This window comes from Mus musculus, chromosome X, assembly GCF_000001635.26.
Source record: "Mus musculus strain C57BL/6J chromosome X, GRCm38.p6 C57BL/6J".
Taxonomy (NCBI): domain Eukaryota; kingdom Metazoa; phylum Chordata; class Mammalia; order Rodentia; family Muridae; genus Mus; species Mus musculus.
Genome location: NC_000086.7, coordinates 7,167,731 through 7,185,505, shown reverse-complemented (window position 1 = coordinate 7,185,505; position 17,775 = coordinate 7,167,731). Strand labels below are relative to the sequence as shown.

The window sequence follows — 17,775 nt, the reverse complement described above, 5'->3', positions numbered from 1 at the left end:
ATTTAATGCATAGGTATTTAGAGCTGTGGTGTAGGTTGTATAAGTTTAACAAAAGAATTTCCTCACCTCTCTTCTCACAGAACTGGGAAATTTTCTCAGAGCCTTCTGCCAGGATCCTTTGATTCTTTTCTTGTTATTATCTATTGTTTTCTTGAGACTTTATTCAGGCTAGCCTGGAAGGAACTCTCTGGGTTGATCATCTAAACTGGATAGAACTCTTGATCCTTTCCCAGACTCTGCCAAGTATTCTCACAAATGCATGAAACCCAGAGGTTTGAGAAATGCTTTTTTTTTCAGCGATGCATTGCTAGTGATTGAATCCAGGGCTTGGTAAAGGCTAGGCACTATTCTGTCGGTAAAGCATAACTTAAACCCTTTTCACGTTTGACTTGGAAACAGGCTTTCACTGTTAATCAAGTTGGCCTTGAACTTGTTTAGCCTAAGCATCCCAACTGATTTCACTTTGTTCTTCCCTCCCTTCCCCCTCTCCATTCCCCTCCCCCCTCTCTTTCTTTCTTTGAGACAGGGTTTCTTTGTGTAACATCTCTGGCTGTCCTGGAACTTGTTCTGTAGGCTGGCCTTGAACTCAGAGATCTATCTGCTTCTGAGATTAAATGCATACACTGCCACCACCAAGCTCAGTTTTCTTTATATTGTGTCTTTTTTAAATCTTGTAATTTAGTGTAGTGTAATGGGGGCGGGTGAGCGCACACATGCGCACATGCACAGACATGCATTCACATGCCACTGGGCCATCTTGTTGCCCCTCAAAATGTGTTATAAAGTTCCTTTTGATATTTTATAATTCATTATTCTTTGTAATGTTGCTGCAGATGAAGGTGGGATAAATCAATTTTCAGGATAAGAAATAGTGGTTTAAAGAAGGGAAGTATCAGTAAGAACACTGGCAGAATATTGGTCTCAAAAATATGGCCATGTACCAGCCAGCTGGATAAGTGTGCAAAGTCTGATGATTTAAGTGTGCTCTCTGGAGCCCACATGATAGGAGACAACAGACTTCAGCAAATTGTTCTCAGACCAGTTCTTGCATATTCTCTCATTCTCTCTCTCTCCCCCCTCTCTCTCTCCCTCTCTCTCTCAATATAAAAGCTTAAATCTAAAATAAAACAAAATAAAAATATGAACACTGTGGCTTTAAATGGACAATGGTAAGACCTAAACACTCAAGCTTTGTGTTTGTGCTGTAATGTTGTGCTGATCTCTGAAATCTAAGGAGCCACGTCCCAATACCACTTAGTATCTGGGGTGACTGAATCACAGCCCAGGAGAGTAAACTTCAAGTTGCCTCTCAGCTCGGCCATTATTTGTTTATTCCTACAAAACAATCTTCGCTGGGAATCAGCTCTTCTTGAGACAGCTGTTATCCAGGGCAGGAAAAGAAGTCTGCAATACACAGGTTGATGGTATTAAGTGCAAGTGTCCTTGGACATTACAACAAATTGGTGGAGTTCAATAACATTCTTGATAAATTGGTCCAGTTAAACAATTCTCAATTGTTCTCTATTCCCAGATAGTTTATATTTTTCTGCTCAACCATTTGGAGATGAATAAAAGATATGTTTAAAGTGAACCAATGTTCTCTTTTTTTCCCTAGATTACCAATAAAAGCAAAGAGTCAACATGGGCCTTAATTCACAGTGTGAGCGATGCTTTCTCTGGTTGGTTGTTAATGCTCCTTATTGGCCTTTTATCAGGTATGGTAAACTAGAGAGTTTTTTCATTTAGTTTACATCCAACCACAGTTTCCCTTCCCCCCTCTCCTATTAGTCCCTCTCCCCCTCCATCCTTCCCTCCACCCCTCCTCCATTTCTCTTCAGAAAAGGGGCAGCCTCCCATGAATATCAACCTGCCTTGCATATCAAGTTGGAGTAGCACTAGGCTAATCTCCTATTGACTTAGAGGGGGCAGCCCAATAGGACAAAGGGTCCCAAAGGCAGGAGACAGAGTCAGAGACAGCCCCTGCTCCCACTGTTAGGTGTTCCACACGAAGACCAAACTGCACGACTATAGAGGGCCTAGGTCAGTCCCATGCAGGCTCCCTGTGAGCCCCAATGAGCCTAAAGTAGTTTTCTTGTGGTGTTGCTGACTCCCTTGGCTCCTACAATTCTTCCTCCAGTAGTTTTTAAAACCGAATGTTCCAGAATTGTAATGTGCCCTTTCTGAATTGAGGCAAGTGTGATGCTCTACCATCTGAAATGAATTGCTGCTGAGCCTTTGGAACCGCAGTGTCCCATCTGTAAATGAGTTCTAGCACACACCTGTATCAGCTTCCTCAAATCAAAGAAGAAACACCTCTAAGCTCAGTTTGTCTGCTGTACAGTGTCATGATCATTTTAAAGTAGAAACCAGCCCCAGTATCTTCCTGCTTTTGTGGAAGAGCCCTCCTCCTCCTCCTCCTCTTCCTCCTCCTCCTCCTCCTCTTCCTCATCCTCCTCCTCCTCCTCCTCCTTCTTCTTCTTCCTCCTCCTCCTTCTTCCTTCTTCCTTCTTCCTTCTTCCTTCTTCCTTCTTCCTTCCTCCTCCTCCTCCTCTTCCTCCTCCTCCTCCTCCTTCTTATTCTTCTTCCTCCTCCTCCTTCTTCCTTCTTCCTTCTTCCTTCTTCCTTCTTCCTTCTTCCTTCTTCCTTCCTCCTCCTCCTCCTCCTCTTCCTCCTCCTCTCCTCCTCCTCCTCCTTCTTCTTCTTCTTCCTCCTCCTCCTTCTTCCTTCTTCCTTCTTCCTTCTTCCTTCCTCCTCCTCCTCCTCCTCCTCTTCCTCCTCCTCTCCTCCTCCTCCTCCTTCTTCTTTTTTTTTGGTGACACAATTTTTTGGCACATTCTGTGTGGGGTTTAAAGAGATGCAGTGATATGTTGTTGTTTCTAGTTCTTGAAGTAAAACCCCAAACTAATGTACATGCTACTCAAGCATTAGTCTACTAAGGAGTCACTCCCAAAGCCCTTCTTCTTAAGACAGGGTCTCATTATTTACCCCAGACTGTTCTTGAACTCATCCCCAAGCTGGATGGAACTGTGATCTGCTTCCTCACCCTCCTCAGTGGTATCATAAGCAAGAACTACCATAGATGTTACTGTCTCTTAAGCTGTTATTGCCTCTCTCGTGGTGGTATAGGAAGGCATATTAACATATGAGTCCTGGGCTGGAGAGATGGCTCAGCGGTTAAGAGCACTGACTGTTCTTCTGAGTTCAAATCCCAGCAACCATATGGTGGCTCACAACCATCCGTAATGAGATTTCACGCCCTGTTCTGGTGTGTCTGAAGACCGCTACAGTGTACTTAGATTATAATAATAAATCTTTTTTTAAAAAAAAATAGATGTGGGTCCTACCGTCAGGAACTTATCACATTTTTTCATGGTTTCTGAGTGGTATTATGGAAATACCTTTTCCTTAAAGTTCCATCAACCTTCTATGGCAACCCCAAACACTATAGACTGAGTATCCCTTATCCAAAGTGCTGGTGAGATTGCTCAGTGGATAAAGGTGCTTGCCACCAAGCTTGTCAGCCCCAATCTGATTAGTTCCAGGACCACATGATGCCACATGATGGAAGGAGAGAACCGATTATTACAAGTTATCCTCTCACTGTTACACAAGTTGTCCTCTGATTCATATATGCATCAGGGCCCCCCTCCCTACACACACAGTGTATGATGTATACTTGGTCTGCAAATATAGCTTACAGCAAGATCCAATGTACACTTCACCTCCTATGTGGGAAGCAAGGCTATCAGGCAAAGAGAGCAAGAGATATACCCTTGTAGCATTAAAGATATTACCTAGAAAGGTTTGGAATCTTGAGCTAAAAGGAAGTTATGTGGGAGAGATGGAGAATATGAGAAAAAGCTCTCACTTCGCAGCACAGACGTTAGTTTTATAATGTCAGTGTTTAAATCCCTCTTCTGCTCCTGGTATGTTTTTGGCTATGGACAAGTTCCTTAACTCCTGGAGACTTTGGTGACTGATCTGCAAAATGGAGATAGTAAATATTATAGTATAGTATCTATATTAAATGCTTTATTTAAAGACTACATGGGACAAAACACTTGACATAGTGCATACTTGGTGATGCTGCTCTTATGACTGTCTCAAATATGAAAAGGTTTTTTCATCCTGAGTTTCTAGAATTGCCCGGGATAGAGGCTGGCAAGATGCCTTAACGGGGGAGGGGGAGGGGGAGGGATGCTTGCTCTGCAAGCCTGAACACCTTAGCTTGATCCCTGCAACCCATGGTGGAAGGAGAGAGCCAACTTTCAAAACTTGTCCCCTCATTTCTGTGTATGAGTGTATATGCACATGAGTGTGCACACACACAGATGGCATATAAAATAAACATTTTAAAAATAATTGCATAGGCTATAGGTTGGCAGTGTTTTCTTTTTTATTACAGGGGTCAGATGATCCTAAATATTTTACAAGTCATGAGTTAAATGATCTCTAAGCTCAGTTTGTCTGCTGTACAATGTTATGATCATTTTAAGGTAGAAACCAGCCCCAGTATCTTCCTGCTTTTGTGGAAGAGCCCTTTTTTGTGACACAATTTTTAAAGAATTTTTAAAAAGATCTATGCCACTCTGCTGTTGTTCCACAAAACTATTTGTATACCATAGGTAAACAAATTAGTCCGACTGTCACTGGGACATCTTTACTGACAGACATAATCCTCTGGACCGAATTTGGCCCTCACATTGTAGTTTGTCAGCCCATGGTTGAGGACACGTAGCTGTATCTTCAGGACAGAGAAGACAGTTTGGAGCAAAGTCTATAATACCAAATCTTGTAGAGGAAACAACAGGAGCATACAGGAGGAAAGGTCATACATTTGGTGATTAGAAACACTTCAGCATTCTCAAAGAAACCTCAGCTATATGTTGGGAGCCAGATCTCAAGTGTTGATAGTCATTGGAAAGAGGGGAAGGACAAAACATTGAAATGGCAGGCAAGGAGAAGACACAACACGATTCTTTGGGGGTGGGGAAAGTTAATAAAATCTATAGCTAGAGAAGAAAGAGCCATTTGTAAAAAGGAGATATAGAAATAAAGAAGACAGGACTGAGATAGTTTTACACTATTTTACATACAAACTGCACATATGAAACAGCCAGAGGATAGAGCAAAGCACAGAACTAGAAGGCCTTGTTAATTTTGTGAATCCAGGCCGTCAATGTAATAAAACTTGGAACAGAAAACTCAGGGCTGGAGTGGCCAGAAGTAGCTGTGAGAAACCGCTGGATTTGACTAGTTAATTCAAGTCGGTGGTAACACTTGCAGCACTTACCAAAACATACAGAGAACGTGGCCCCTCTCACCCGACAGAGCGTAGGTACAATATCCTCAACTGTTGAATGTGTTTCTTGTCAGTGACTTTTTCCCTCTCGAACACACAGGGCATTTTGTTTTTAAATGTTGGAGACCCATAACAGAGACAGTGTGTCTGAGCGTAACAGTCTGGAGATTCAGGGGCTGTGAGTTTTATAGCACCTTTACCATTTTTCCAAAAGCAGGATTCTGGGCCATTTACTTTCTCTTGGCCAGAGTTTCTTCCTTTAACTGACACATGACAGCCAGAAATAAAGTACATTAACTATTTTAGTGCCTATCAGCTTACCAGTTATATAGTACTTATGGTCTCATCTTTTATTATCTTTCCTTTCTCATCAATTTCTTTGATGGATATTCTGTATATCCTTGGTTAGACTGAGACTTTTTTGAGAATTTTCTGCTGATGCATTTTTTTAAACATTTATTTATTTACTTTACATCCCAATATCAGCCCCCTTCCCAGTATTTCCTCACACAGATCCTCCCCCCATTCCCTCCTTCCCTTCTTCTCTAAGAAAGGGGACCCCCTTGGATTCGCCACCCTCCTGGCACATCAAGTCATTGTAGGACTAGGCACATCCTCTCCCACTGAGGCCAGACAAGGCAGCCCACTGAGGGGAATGGGATCTACAGGCAAGCAAGGATTCAGGGACAGCCTTGGCTCCAGTTGTTGAGGGACCTGCATAGAAACCAAGCTGCACAAATGCTGAGACCAATTTAGTGTCATTATACCCTGGGGTTAGTAGACATCCAAAGTGTCTCTGGTTCCATCCAACCTTCTTTGCACACAACACTCTATACTACTATAAATGTAATGTCCTTAGCTTATAGTCCCTTCCTGCCACTGTGCAAGTTCTTCTTGTCCGTGGTGCAAAATCCTGCTGTCCAGGATTTACCTGTCCCCCACAGTCTCCATCAGTTTCCCTCTATAGGCATTGCAAATAAACATCATGGAAGATTCTTCAGTGTGGGAAATTTATATTCACTCAACCTGACGTGAGGGAAAGTCACATAGCCTTTTTGTTTTACTTGTTTTGCTTTGAGATGGAGTCTTATTATTTAGCCCTAGCTGACATGTTGAATAGACCAGGTATTTCCCAGTATCTTGAAGTATCAGAATACTGGGATTAAAGGCCTAGCAAGTCACATAACCGTAAACAAATTCCTTCCTTTATGGATGTCAGTCCTAAACTATACCAAAGCAATCCCTTCACTGTGCCAAAGAAGTTTCTAGAACAAACTCTTCCCTCTCCCCCAAATAATTACTTTCTCCCTAGTTCCTCCCAGTATACATATTTCACAGATACTGGTGTTTCTTTTTAATCATGCATATGTGTTTGTGTCTGTATGTGGGGGTATACATGTGAGTGCAGGTGCCCAGGTACTTGGAGCCCAGAAATATTTCTAGAGCTGGAGTTACCAACAGTTATGAGCTATGCAATATGAGTGTAGGGAATTGAACTCAGGTCCTCTACAAAAGTAGAATGTGCTCTTAAGCATCTCTTCAGCTCAACACTGGTGTCGGTGTAGGGGTAGTAAGTGAATTATCAAGCAAGTCAACCATCAGAAAGAAGCTCTAGGAGAACAACTAGGACTGATAGAACGTGTTCTAATTCCCAAAGAGAGAATTTCAGAAGTGGAATTTACCTTTGCCTTTCCCTTTCTTCCCCACTAAAACAGGTTCCTTAGCTGGCCTGATAGACATCTCTGCTCACTGGATGACAGACTTAAAAGAAGGGATATGTACAGGGGGGTTCTGGTTTAACCATGAGCACTGTTGCTGGAATTCTGAGCATGTTACCTTTGAACACAGAGACAAATGTCCAGAGTGGAATAGCTGGGCCCAGCTCATCATCAATACAGATCAGGTAACGTCCAAGCGCTGATTTCTCTACCACTGAATCTCATCCTTATATGTATTTCCTTTTTTGTACTGTACTTCTGGCAATTATGAAATCTTGCCCTATTTTTGTTTGTGGAAAAGAAAGTGGGACTAGCTTGTCTTCAGATGTCTTCTTCTGTGGTTTAAGTTCTGCCCCATTTCTATCAAGTAAGACATGTTGGAAGCATTTTCTACTTATATTTAAAAGTTTGGTTTATTTTAAAGAAGTCTTATATTTCTTCTGGCGCTTAGCTGTTAGTACATAGTATAGCTTAAAATTGCCTTTCTCAAACAATTTCAGTAGAAATTTCAGAGGTAGAGAGCAGGTTAAGATGTAATTTCTAACATTATAGAATGGTTTAAAACATGTTCATCATATAGAAACACAAAGCAGTTTATCCCTGAGCACTGAATTAGAACAATCAAAAGGTCTATGTTTTATGTCAAAATGCCAGAGATGGAGGAAACAAAGTTGCGTAGTCTCTTTTACGGTTTTATCAGTATATTCATTATTGCCTGTACTGGCGAGTTTTGTGTCAACTTGACACAACTGGAGTTATCACAGAGAAAGGAGCTTCAGTTGAGGAAATGCCTCCATGAGATACAACTGTAAGGCATTTTCTCAATTAGTGATCAAGGGGGAAAGGCCCCTTGTGGGTGGGACCATCTCTGGGTGGGTAGTCTTGGGTTCTATAAGAGAGCAGCCTGAGCAAGCCAGGGGAAGCAAGCCAGTAAAGAACATCCCTCCATGGCCTCTGCATCAGCTCCTGCTCTCTGACCTGCTTGAGTTCCAGTCCTGACTTCCTTGGTGATGAACAGCAGTATGGAAGTGTAAGCCGAATAAACCCTTTCCTCCCCGACTTGCTTCTTGGTCATGATGTTTGTGCAGGAAGAGAAACCCTGACTGAGACATTGCCTAAGTATTTTTCGACACATAATAATTTTGTGTTTCAGCTTCTTTCCTTTCTTTCAGTACTTTGTTATATGTTAGATCTCTCCCATTGAAAAAGCATACAAAACAACAACAAAAAGAAAACCTTTTAGTTATCAGGTTCATGAGTAAAAATGGGTACCCCTTGAACTCCCTCCCTAGTCATCCATTCTGTTAGTGAAGTAGATATAAGACCAGAATATGTGCTTGTACTCTTAAAATTTATCTTTCATCTGATTGCATAGAGGTAAGGAGTAAAGGTCACTAGCAGCTGAGAAAGGAAGGGGGCAGAGAGAATTTCTGTAATGAACAGCAAACAGAGAGGAGGAAGAAATTCTACAGTTCAAACAGCAACGGTACTGTAACTGTACTTCATAGCAACTAATGATCAATAGAAGGCTGAGCAGTGGGCCCAAGGCCATGTGTGTGCTAGGTAATCCGAGCTCTAATAGTGAACCACATCCCCTTCTTATATATTTTAAAAAGAAGTAGAAGGAGTTAGAAGGTTTTGAAGAAAGAAATATGAAATATTTAAGTAAGTAAAAATGCTAATATTATGATTTAAAGTCTATACCTTATATAAACAAGTATCAAAGCATCATACTATACTTTTAAAAGCATACATAATCATAAGTCAACTAAAAATAAATTTTAAATAATTTTACCATCCACCATGTTCACAAAACATTTGAGGTGGCATGTGCACACACACACACACACACACACACACACACACACACACTGCAGTAAGTCAACTGAAAAGGATAGGAAAAATAATAAAGTCATACATAAGAGAATTTATTTGCATTCATATAAAACTATACTCATTGGCTTGGGGAGCAGGGTTTTATGTATATAGTACTGTCTAGTTTTCTGTCAACTTGCCAAAAGGTCTAGTCATCAGAGAAGAGGGAGCCTCAATTCAGAAAATGCCTCCATAAGATCAAGCTGCAGGCGAGCCTGTAGGACATTTCTTAGTTAATGGGGGAGGGCCCAGCCCATTGTGGGTGGTGCCATCCCTGGGCTGGCGGTCATGGGTTCTATAAGAAAGCAGGCTGAGCAAGTCATAAGGAGCAGGCCAGTCAGCAGCAGCCTCCACAGCTTCTGCATCAGCTCCCCCCAGGTTCCCACCCTGTTTGAGTTCCTGTCCTGACTTCTGTGAAGGATGAACAGCGATGTGGCAGTGTAGCGGTGTAAGCCAAATACTCCCTTCCTCCCCAACTTGCTTTGGTCGTGGTGTTTCATCACAGCAGTAGTAATCCTAACTAAGACGTGGATGTTTCTCAAACTGCAGTCTCGTTAAATTGTCGGATGGATGAATGTACAAAACACTGTTCTGACTTTGTTCCTGAATGTTGGGGATAATTTTTTAAATTAGATGTAAGCAATGGTTTTTAAACTATTCGTTTAGATTTACTTATTTTAGGTGTATGAATGTTTGGTCCGCATGTGTGTATGTGCATCACATGTGTGCCAGGTGCTCACAGAGGTCAGAAGAATGCTTTGCATCCTCTGGAACTGGAATTCCAGATAGATGGCCATGAGCTATCATGTAGGTACTGGGAATCTAACCCTGGTCCTCTGTAGGGACAACAAATGTTCTTAACCACTGAGCTGTCTTTCTACCTCCAGAAACAATGGTTTAAAAATGGAATATATATATGTATATATATATATGCATATACATACACACATATATATGTATATATATATATATTCTTTTTTGTGTACTCATGATTGAACTCTGGGCCTTGTATATGTAGAACTGATTTCTATCTCCTGTATTTGAAATATTTTCATCATGAAAGCCAGAGTTGGTTGCACACACTTGAGAAGGAGGAGCAGGAGGAGCAGGAGTTGGAAGTCATTCTTGACTACATTCTTGAGCAGCCTGAGACCTTATCTGAAAAGCAAACAACAAACAAACAAACAAACCTCCCCAAAAGGCCAAAACAAAAAATCCCCACAAACCAAACAAACAAACATTTTAAAATCTTAAATTTATTTATTTATTTATTCATTCATTCATTCATTCATTCATTCAGTGTGTGAGGTGTGTGTGTGTATGTCTGTGGTGTGTGTGTGTGTGTGTATGTGTGTGGGTGTGGGTCAGAGAACAGATTTTGGGAATCAGTTCTCTCCTACCATGTAATTCCTGGGGAATGAACCTGTGTTGTCAGTCTTGTTGGCCCTGAAAAAAAAGTTACAATTTTTTGAGCTGGGTTTAGTGGACTATGCCTGTCAGTCAGTGGCAGGAAGGTCACTGCAAATTCGAGGCCAGTTAATCTAGATATTCGGAACAATTAGGGGTACATAGTAAGATTGTATCTCAAGAAAACAATAACTATATGAACAAACCAACAAACAAGTTAGTTAATAAATTAAAATTCTTTTGAGATAGGCTCTTGATAAATTACCTAGCTGGCTTCAAATTTGTGATCTTCCTGCCTCAGCTTCCTCGGTAGCTCCATGGATTTTTATTTGTTTAAAACAAAGTCTCACACTTGCCTAGTCTAGTTTAGAACTCTCAAGAGTCCTATCACATCCTTCCAAATATTGGAATTAGCGGTTAGAGCTGTCATACTCTTCGCTGTATTTTGTTTTTGTTTTGTTTTGATTTGATTTGTTTTAAGGAAGAAACAAGATATCTGTTTTACTTACATTCCCAAGTACTTCCACCTTCTACTCTTGACATCTCTTTGTATTAGAAAGGTCTGGGCAAAAAATGTTTAAGAAGTCTTACAACTTTAGGGCAAGTCTGAGAGAGAGAGAGGCACGGGGAGGAAGGGAAGGGGAAATGTAGTGTTTTGTCTTCTTGTGTATATATATATATGTGTGCAGCAGATGTGTGCCTGGTGCCCACAGAGACGTGAAAAACATTGGATCCTCTAAAGTTGGAGTTGTGGATGAGCGAAAGCTGTCTCACGAGGGGAGTAGGAGTCGAACCCAGTCTCTCTGCATGAGCAGCAACCACCGAAGAGTTTCTTCAGCTCCAGGAAACACTTAAAAATAGATTCCTATACTTGCCGTGCGTGTATGAGGGAACATGTATGCCATGGCTTGTAGAGAGGTCAGAGGACACTTTGCAGGAGTTGGTTCTCTCCTATCACGTGTGTTCTGGAATTTGAATTCAGGTCTTCAGACTTGACAGTAGGCCTCCTTAACCACTGAACAATCGTGCCAGTCACTTATTCTTAAGGCAGTTACATAATCAAAAATGTTTACCACTTCATCTGGCCTCTTCCGATGGTTAACGCTTTGCATATTTGCATAATAGTACTACAGGAAATTAATATATATGTATAATATATATCTCCCCCATAGAAATTAATTCCCTCTCTTTGTTGGTGGTTTTGCTTTTGTGGTGCTGAAGGTTGAGCCTGGGGTCTTGAATACGCTAGGCGAACTCTCTACCCATGACCAGGATCACCAGCCCATTTCATTTCTCTAGCTCTATGTACAAATGATAATCAAAAGAAGGGGGCAGAGAGGGAGGCTGAGAAAACTGTAATTCTATCTATGATGATGTGCGACGGCTCCCTTGTGCCGTCCCTGAATAACTAGCCCTTTATTATGGGTCTGTTTCAGGAGTTCCTTGTAAAGCAGTGCTTGAGATTTGCTCAAACTACAGATTTCTTTGGCTCTTTTTATGAATGAAATCATTGCCGAGGGGGAAATAGTTTGTGACACTTGAAGTCCTCTGTTGCCAAGAGGTTGGCCTCCTGGTCCCTGCCTCTGGCAGCTTCTGCTGATTTCCTTTCCACTGCCTTCCCTCTTTGTTTCCCACCTCAAGAGCCCACTGGCTCACCAGCTACTCTTAAAGGACAAAGAAAGAATTGTGCTCCGAGGACCCAAGATCATGGAAAAGTTGTGTCAAATTCACAACTTGCAGAGTCCCGATTCTCCATGTCTGGGCCATTAAGTTCTCACAGTGCTTGATGTTTTGCAAAGCCACCTTGTCATCTGAAGTATAACCCCTGGTGTTCATTTTCCTTTTTGATAAAGCATCACCCTTTGCCAGCCCTTTAATGTTAATGAATCATTCTTAGTGCTCAAAACTAGTTTCTAGGTGTCCTACTTCATTATCTTACATACATACATACATAATACACACACATTATACATATGTATCAAAAGCATATTCTGTCCATATGGAAATAAGTATTCCCTTTTTATTTTTTGGAGCATCATGGAATTATCAGGTTAGATAGTTTCTACTCACAAACTTCTTGCTGTGTCTGTGGTAGCAATCTCTCTAAGATGTAATCATTACATGTGGAATAGTTGTTAGAAGCTTAACAGTCTATAATGGTGGTTACAGGGGCAGGGAAGGGTGGGAAATGGTGAGAAGGCAGCCAAAGGTATAAATTGGCAATTAGGTGGAATGAGAACTCTAGTTGAGAACTCCAACACTCAGGAGGCAGAGGCAGGCAGTGAGTTCGAGGCCAACCTGATCTACATAGCTGGTTCCAGGACAGCCAGACAGGGCTATACAGGGAAAACTTGTCTGGAAAAACAAAACAGAACAAAACAAAACAAAACAATGAATACTAAACACTAAAAATGTACTATTCATTCAAAGAAGCATAATTATGGAGGGTGACTGTATTAATCATTTCATTATGCATATATGTATTAAAATATTAAGGCTGTGGGATCAAGAGATGGTTCAGTGTGAAGAATGTTTGCTGCTCTGCTAGAGGACCAAAGTTTGATTGTCACCCACATCCAGCAGCTTAAAGCTGCCTGTAATTCCAGGGGATCTAATGCCACATTCTGGCCTCCACTGACACTTGCATGAGTGTGATACACGTATGTGTGTACACACGCCCTAGAGCTGGTCATGGTAGCTCACAGGTACAATTGGAGCACTTGGGAAGTGGAGGCAGAATGCTAAACAAGTTCAAGAGGTTCCCTCTGCTTCAGAATGACTAACACAGGTTACTTGAGACTAGTCTCAAGGCAACAACTCTCAGTTAAATAAACAAACATGGAGGCTAGAAGGAGTATAGCTCAGTGGTAGAACATGTGTTTTTGCATGTATGAGACTTGGGGTTAAATCTTAAGAATTCAGAATTGAAACGAAATGAAACAACACCCCCCACCAAATACCCTCCTACTTACACTAACATGCTGAGTAAACGGTTATTAAGGAACAAACCAGTGTTTAGAAATTTTAGTATAATCTGTGAGAATTTAACACCAAGATAGGGAAGGGTAATGGAATGAGTCAGAGTTCACCCATTCCATAAACTAAGGAAGCTATCATAATTCTTGTTAAATTTGACATGGAATTTGACTGCAAAACTGACAAAAAACACTCATAAAAAGTAAATTGGGACCAGTTATGGTTTCAGTGTGTAGTCTCAGTTCTTGGGAGCAGAGACATGAGGCTTGCTACATGTTTGAGGCCAGACAAGGCTGGATATCAAGACCCTGCATCATAAAGTAACTGAGCCTTCCCTTGCAAGAATTCGGCCCCCTGGCCTTTGCCTCTGGCTAGAGGCAGTTGGATCTCTGTGGCCTTGAGGCCAGCCTGGTTTACATAGCAAGTTCTAGGCCACTGGTTCTCAGTCTATGGGTCACGACCCCTTTAGGGGTTGAGTGACCTTTCCACAGGGGTTGCTTAAAGACCATCTACATATCAGATAGGGAAGGGTATGGAATGTTGAAACGTGAAATGTTGAAATCGTATTTACATTATGATTCATAGGAGTAGCGAAATTATTGTTATGAAGTAGCAATAGAATAATTTAGTGGTTGGGGGGTGGTCACCACAACATGAGGAACTGTATTAAAGGGTAGGGGCATTAAGAAGGTTGAGAGCCACTGCTGTATGCCAACCAGAGCTACATAGAGAGATATTATCTCGAAGTCAAAAGTAAATCATGTTTGAAGGGTTCCAGGTTTCAATCCTCTAAGAATTTCCTTTGATTGCAGTACGGCATGTGATTTTCAGTACCGAGGGACCTTAAGCAATGTACTATTGTTCTTTTTCTTCCTGGCCCGCTCTCCTGGTAAAAAGTCACGGAGAAGAGCTGCCCACCCAGCTATCTACACTAAACTGCCATCTTTTTGTCTTGTTCCAGGGAGCCTTTGCCTACATAGTCAATTACTTCATGTACGTCCTCTGGGCTCTTCTGTTTGCTTTCCTTGCTGTATCTCTTGTCAAGGCATTTGCACCTTATGCCTGTGGTTCTGGAATCCCTGAGGTGAGTATAGTAGGAACCTTTTTTTTTTTTTGTCAAAATATGTGTATTCTTGCATATACTATAGCTTGGTTGCTGCTAATCAGGGTCAGAGCCTGGGGGTATTTATAGTCTGTCTAAATTTCCCTTTAAGTCTCCTGTCAGCCTGGGTTACAGAATTGGGGCTAGAAGAGGAAAGAAGGGGGTCCAAATCCCCCTCCCTACCTATTTGGGCCTTAGATTGTTTCAGTGGAGCAACTACAATTTTAGTTCCTGTCTGCTCTCTGACTAAGTCATAGTTCTTTGGCAAATACTCCAGGCTATATCTACTCCTCAGGCTGTTTCTTGAACATTGACCTTATCCTCAGAACATTTTATAACCAGAGGAAGCACCTGTTCTCCTCAGCTGCTCTTGCTTCTTCATCGATACACTCTCTGCCTTACAATAGACTCTTCCCAGCTGCCACACAGCGCTTTACTGCCCCCCCCCACCATCCTGGGATCCCATAGTGAGATCCCTCTTGGGACACATACTTACTTATATGTCACTTGCTGAGGAGTGATAGCGTTCTTGTGTGGGGTGTAGATTTGAACTGTTTAGCCCTGTTTATTTACGTAGTCTGTTTCCAATCTCTCTGTGTTTGGCCTGCAGATCAAAACCATCCTGAGTGGTTTCATTATTAGAGGCTATCTGGGTAAGTGGACCCTTGTCATCAAAACTATCACTTTGGTGTTGGCGGTGTCATCTGGCTTGAGCCTGGGCAAGGAGGGCCCCCTGGTGCACGTGGCTTGCTGCTGTGGGAACATCTTGTGCCACTGCTTCAACAAATACCGGAAGAATGAAGCCAAGCGGAGAGAGGTAAGGACATGTGACTTTAACAGCCACCCACCACCACCTTCCACCCTGTGCTCTCTAACCCCCTCAGGAGCAGAAGTACTGTGCTCTCAGAGATCAAAATTTGGGGATTTCATGAGGGTAAATTCAAATAGCTTTTAGTTCTGCAGGTTCAGTTCTAGGAGTCCATCTTTTAGCCATCTTAGCATGTGTTTATATATCCACAGGTGTTTAGGGATACTCAGTACAAACTATTAACATTGTAAAAGTCTGAAATTAGCCAAAGGTCATTAAATAGAGGCTTGATTAAAAACTGTTTTTTGGGCCGGGTGTGGTGGCACACGCCTTTAATCCCAGCACTTGGGAGGCAGAGGCAGAGGTAGACAGATCTCTGAGTTCAAGGCCAGCCTGGTCTACAGAGTGAGTTCCAGGACAGCCAGGGCTACACAGAGAAACCCTGTCTCGAAAACAAAACAAAACAAAACAACTGTATTCTGCTCATATCATAGGAAACTATGCAACTATTTAAAAATAATGAGATGGCCCTCAGTATATTGACATGGACTGCTGACAACAGATAGCAGAAACTAAAGCTAGTTTGTGGGATACTTTGAATAATTTTTTAAAAATGTATTCCTATGTACTTATGAAGAACATATCTAGGGCTGGGGTGATATGGGTCAATAAAAAAATCTTTTAAAAAAAAATTGATTCTAGTCTCCCATGTTTGCCAGGTTTAAAAAAAATGATTTTTTTAAAAAAAATTTTTATTTATATGAGTACACTGTTACTGTCCTCAGACACACTAGATGAGGGCATAGGATCCTGTTACAGATGGTTGTGAACCACCATGTGGTTGCTGGGAATTGAACTCAGGATCTCTGGAAGAACAGTCGGTGCTCTCAACCTCTAAGCCATCTCTCCAGCCCCTAGAGCCCGTTTTTTAAAGTGGTACATACTTCTAATCCCAGAAATAGGGGGGTAGAGACAAGCAAAACTCTGGGGCTCACTGGCCAGCCAGTTTTGTCTGCTTGGCAGGTACCAGGCCGCTGAGAGACATTTTCTCAAAAAACCAAGTGGACGGTGCCTGATGCAGGTTGACTTCCCCTTGCACATACGTGTGCCTGCACTCACATGTACCTACCAGTATGCATGAAGATGAGCATTGGCAAAACCCACTAATATCTGCAAATGACTTTATTCTAAACTGTGACAAGCATGGACTTAGGGTGCATGGGGAAAGAGGACAGACGGAAAGGAGAAGTGGGACTTGACCTGTTTATTGTATTTATGTGGTTACTTCTTTTTTAAAACTTCTTTTTTGAGGAACTTGCTGTGGATAGAAGAGTGAATAGAAACAGCACATTTCGAACGACAGAGTTTTCTTGCTCCTAAACGCCACACTTGATTTAGTTCCTTCCTGTGTTAGACCTCTCTCTCCTCTCTCTCTCTGCCTGCTTCTTGCTTCAGCTCAGCTGAACTGTGTCCACAGTAGTACCTCTGTGCCCGTGCTCAGATCAGCCAGGTGTTAATGTGTACTATTTTGAGGAGGAAGAATGTTCTAAAAAAATTGTCCCAAGTCACTGGTTACTTTTATTGTGCAATAATTAAGGACCTTAGGAAGCAGTGCTTCTTGCTTGATTTTCCTTGAAGGGTCCAAAAAAATCACAGATGGAATAAGTTGAGGCCAAGATTATTTTTATTATTAAAAAAAGAGCTCTTGTAAAACTGGAACCCAGCAATTTCTCTTGAAGGGAAAAAAAAACATGAAAAGATTAACCACAGGCTCTGGAAACTGAAACGCTGGAGCTTTAAGTGTGGACTATTAAATAGGGAAAGTTCCTGGAATAGTCAGAAACGAGAGGAAAGCAAGCAGGAGTGGTAGAGGGTGTGTACGTAGACTGTCGCATTGTAGAGGGACAGAGAAGCTATGTGAAATTAAACAAGCTATTAAACAAGTGAAATCATGAAAACAATACCATTCTAAGGGCCAGGGATGGTGTTGGTTGTTGCTGCCTTACAGGGATCGAGTTGAGCTTGAAACTAGATTCCTTATAAAAGCTGAACTGTTTTTCTGAAAATTGCCAGACACGGACTCTTCTGAACATCTGGATCTTCACTCTATTTTCCGTAACACAGATATATCCCTAATTTTTTCCCCCTGTGTTGCTGGGGTCTAAACCCAGGGCCCCATGCAAGATATCTTATCTTGTGGTTCATAAGCAGCGGCCTTATCACAGTGAGCAGACCGGTGGAAATAAAGCAGATCTGAGTTGGAAGGGGCGCAGAGATTCCATTCAGTAATATAAAACTCAAGAGTCCTGTTCCTCTCCGTCCCGCTCCTATTTCATCCTAAACATATCTAGGAAAATTTCCTTTTACAAGTTGAGTTTTGGCTTCCCTATCCTTCTCTTTTGAGCTGCAACTTTTCAAAGCTCTCACTTTTTTGAAGGTTAGCACCAGAGCTTTCCCTCCTTGCTTTCCCTCCTTAATTTCCCTAGATGCTCTGCCGGTCCTGGAGAAACCTGGACTAGAAAGCCAAAAAACCATTTATTTTGTCAAGAAATATTTTATTCTTTGAAATTCTTAATTTTGCTCAATT

The 17,775-nt window shown here is 41.7% G+C and overlaps 1 protein-coding gene across 8 annotated transcripts in view; it reads left to right on the top strand.

Annotated features, from left to right (window-relative positions):
• The window catches only part of Clcn5 (chloride channel, voltage-sensitive 5), a 165,549-nt gene that overhangs the window by 133,853 nt on the left and 13,921 nt on the right, over positions 1-17,775 (top strand). For all 8 annotated transcript variants that reach the window (XM_006527562.4, XM_011247445.3, XM_011247442.2 and 5 more), the window contains 4 exons: positions 1,616-1,715; positions 7,018-7,205; positions 14,240-14,362; positions 14,991-15,197. In XM_006527562.4, the coding sequence (XP_006527625.1) occupies positions 1,616-1,715; positions 7,018-7,205; positions 14,240-14,362; positions 14,991-15,197 (618 nt within the window). The remainder of the gene's footprint in view (positions 1-1,615; positions 1,716-7,017; positions 7,206-14,239; positions 14,363-14,990; positions 15,198-17,775) is intronic.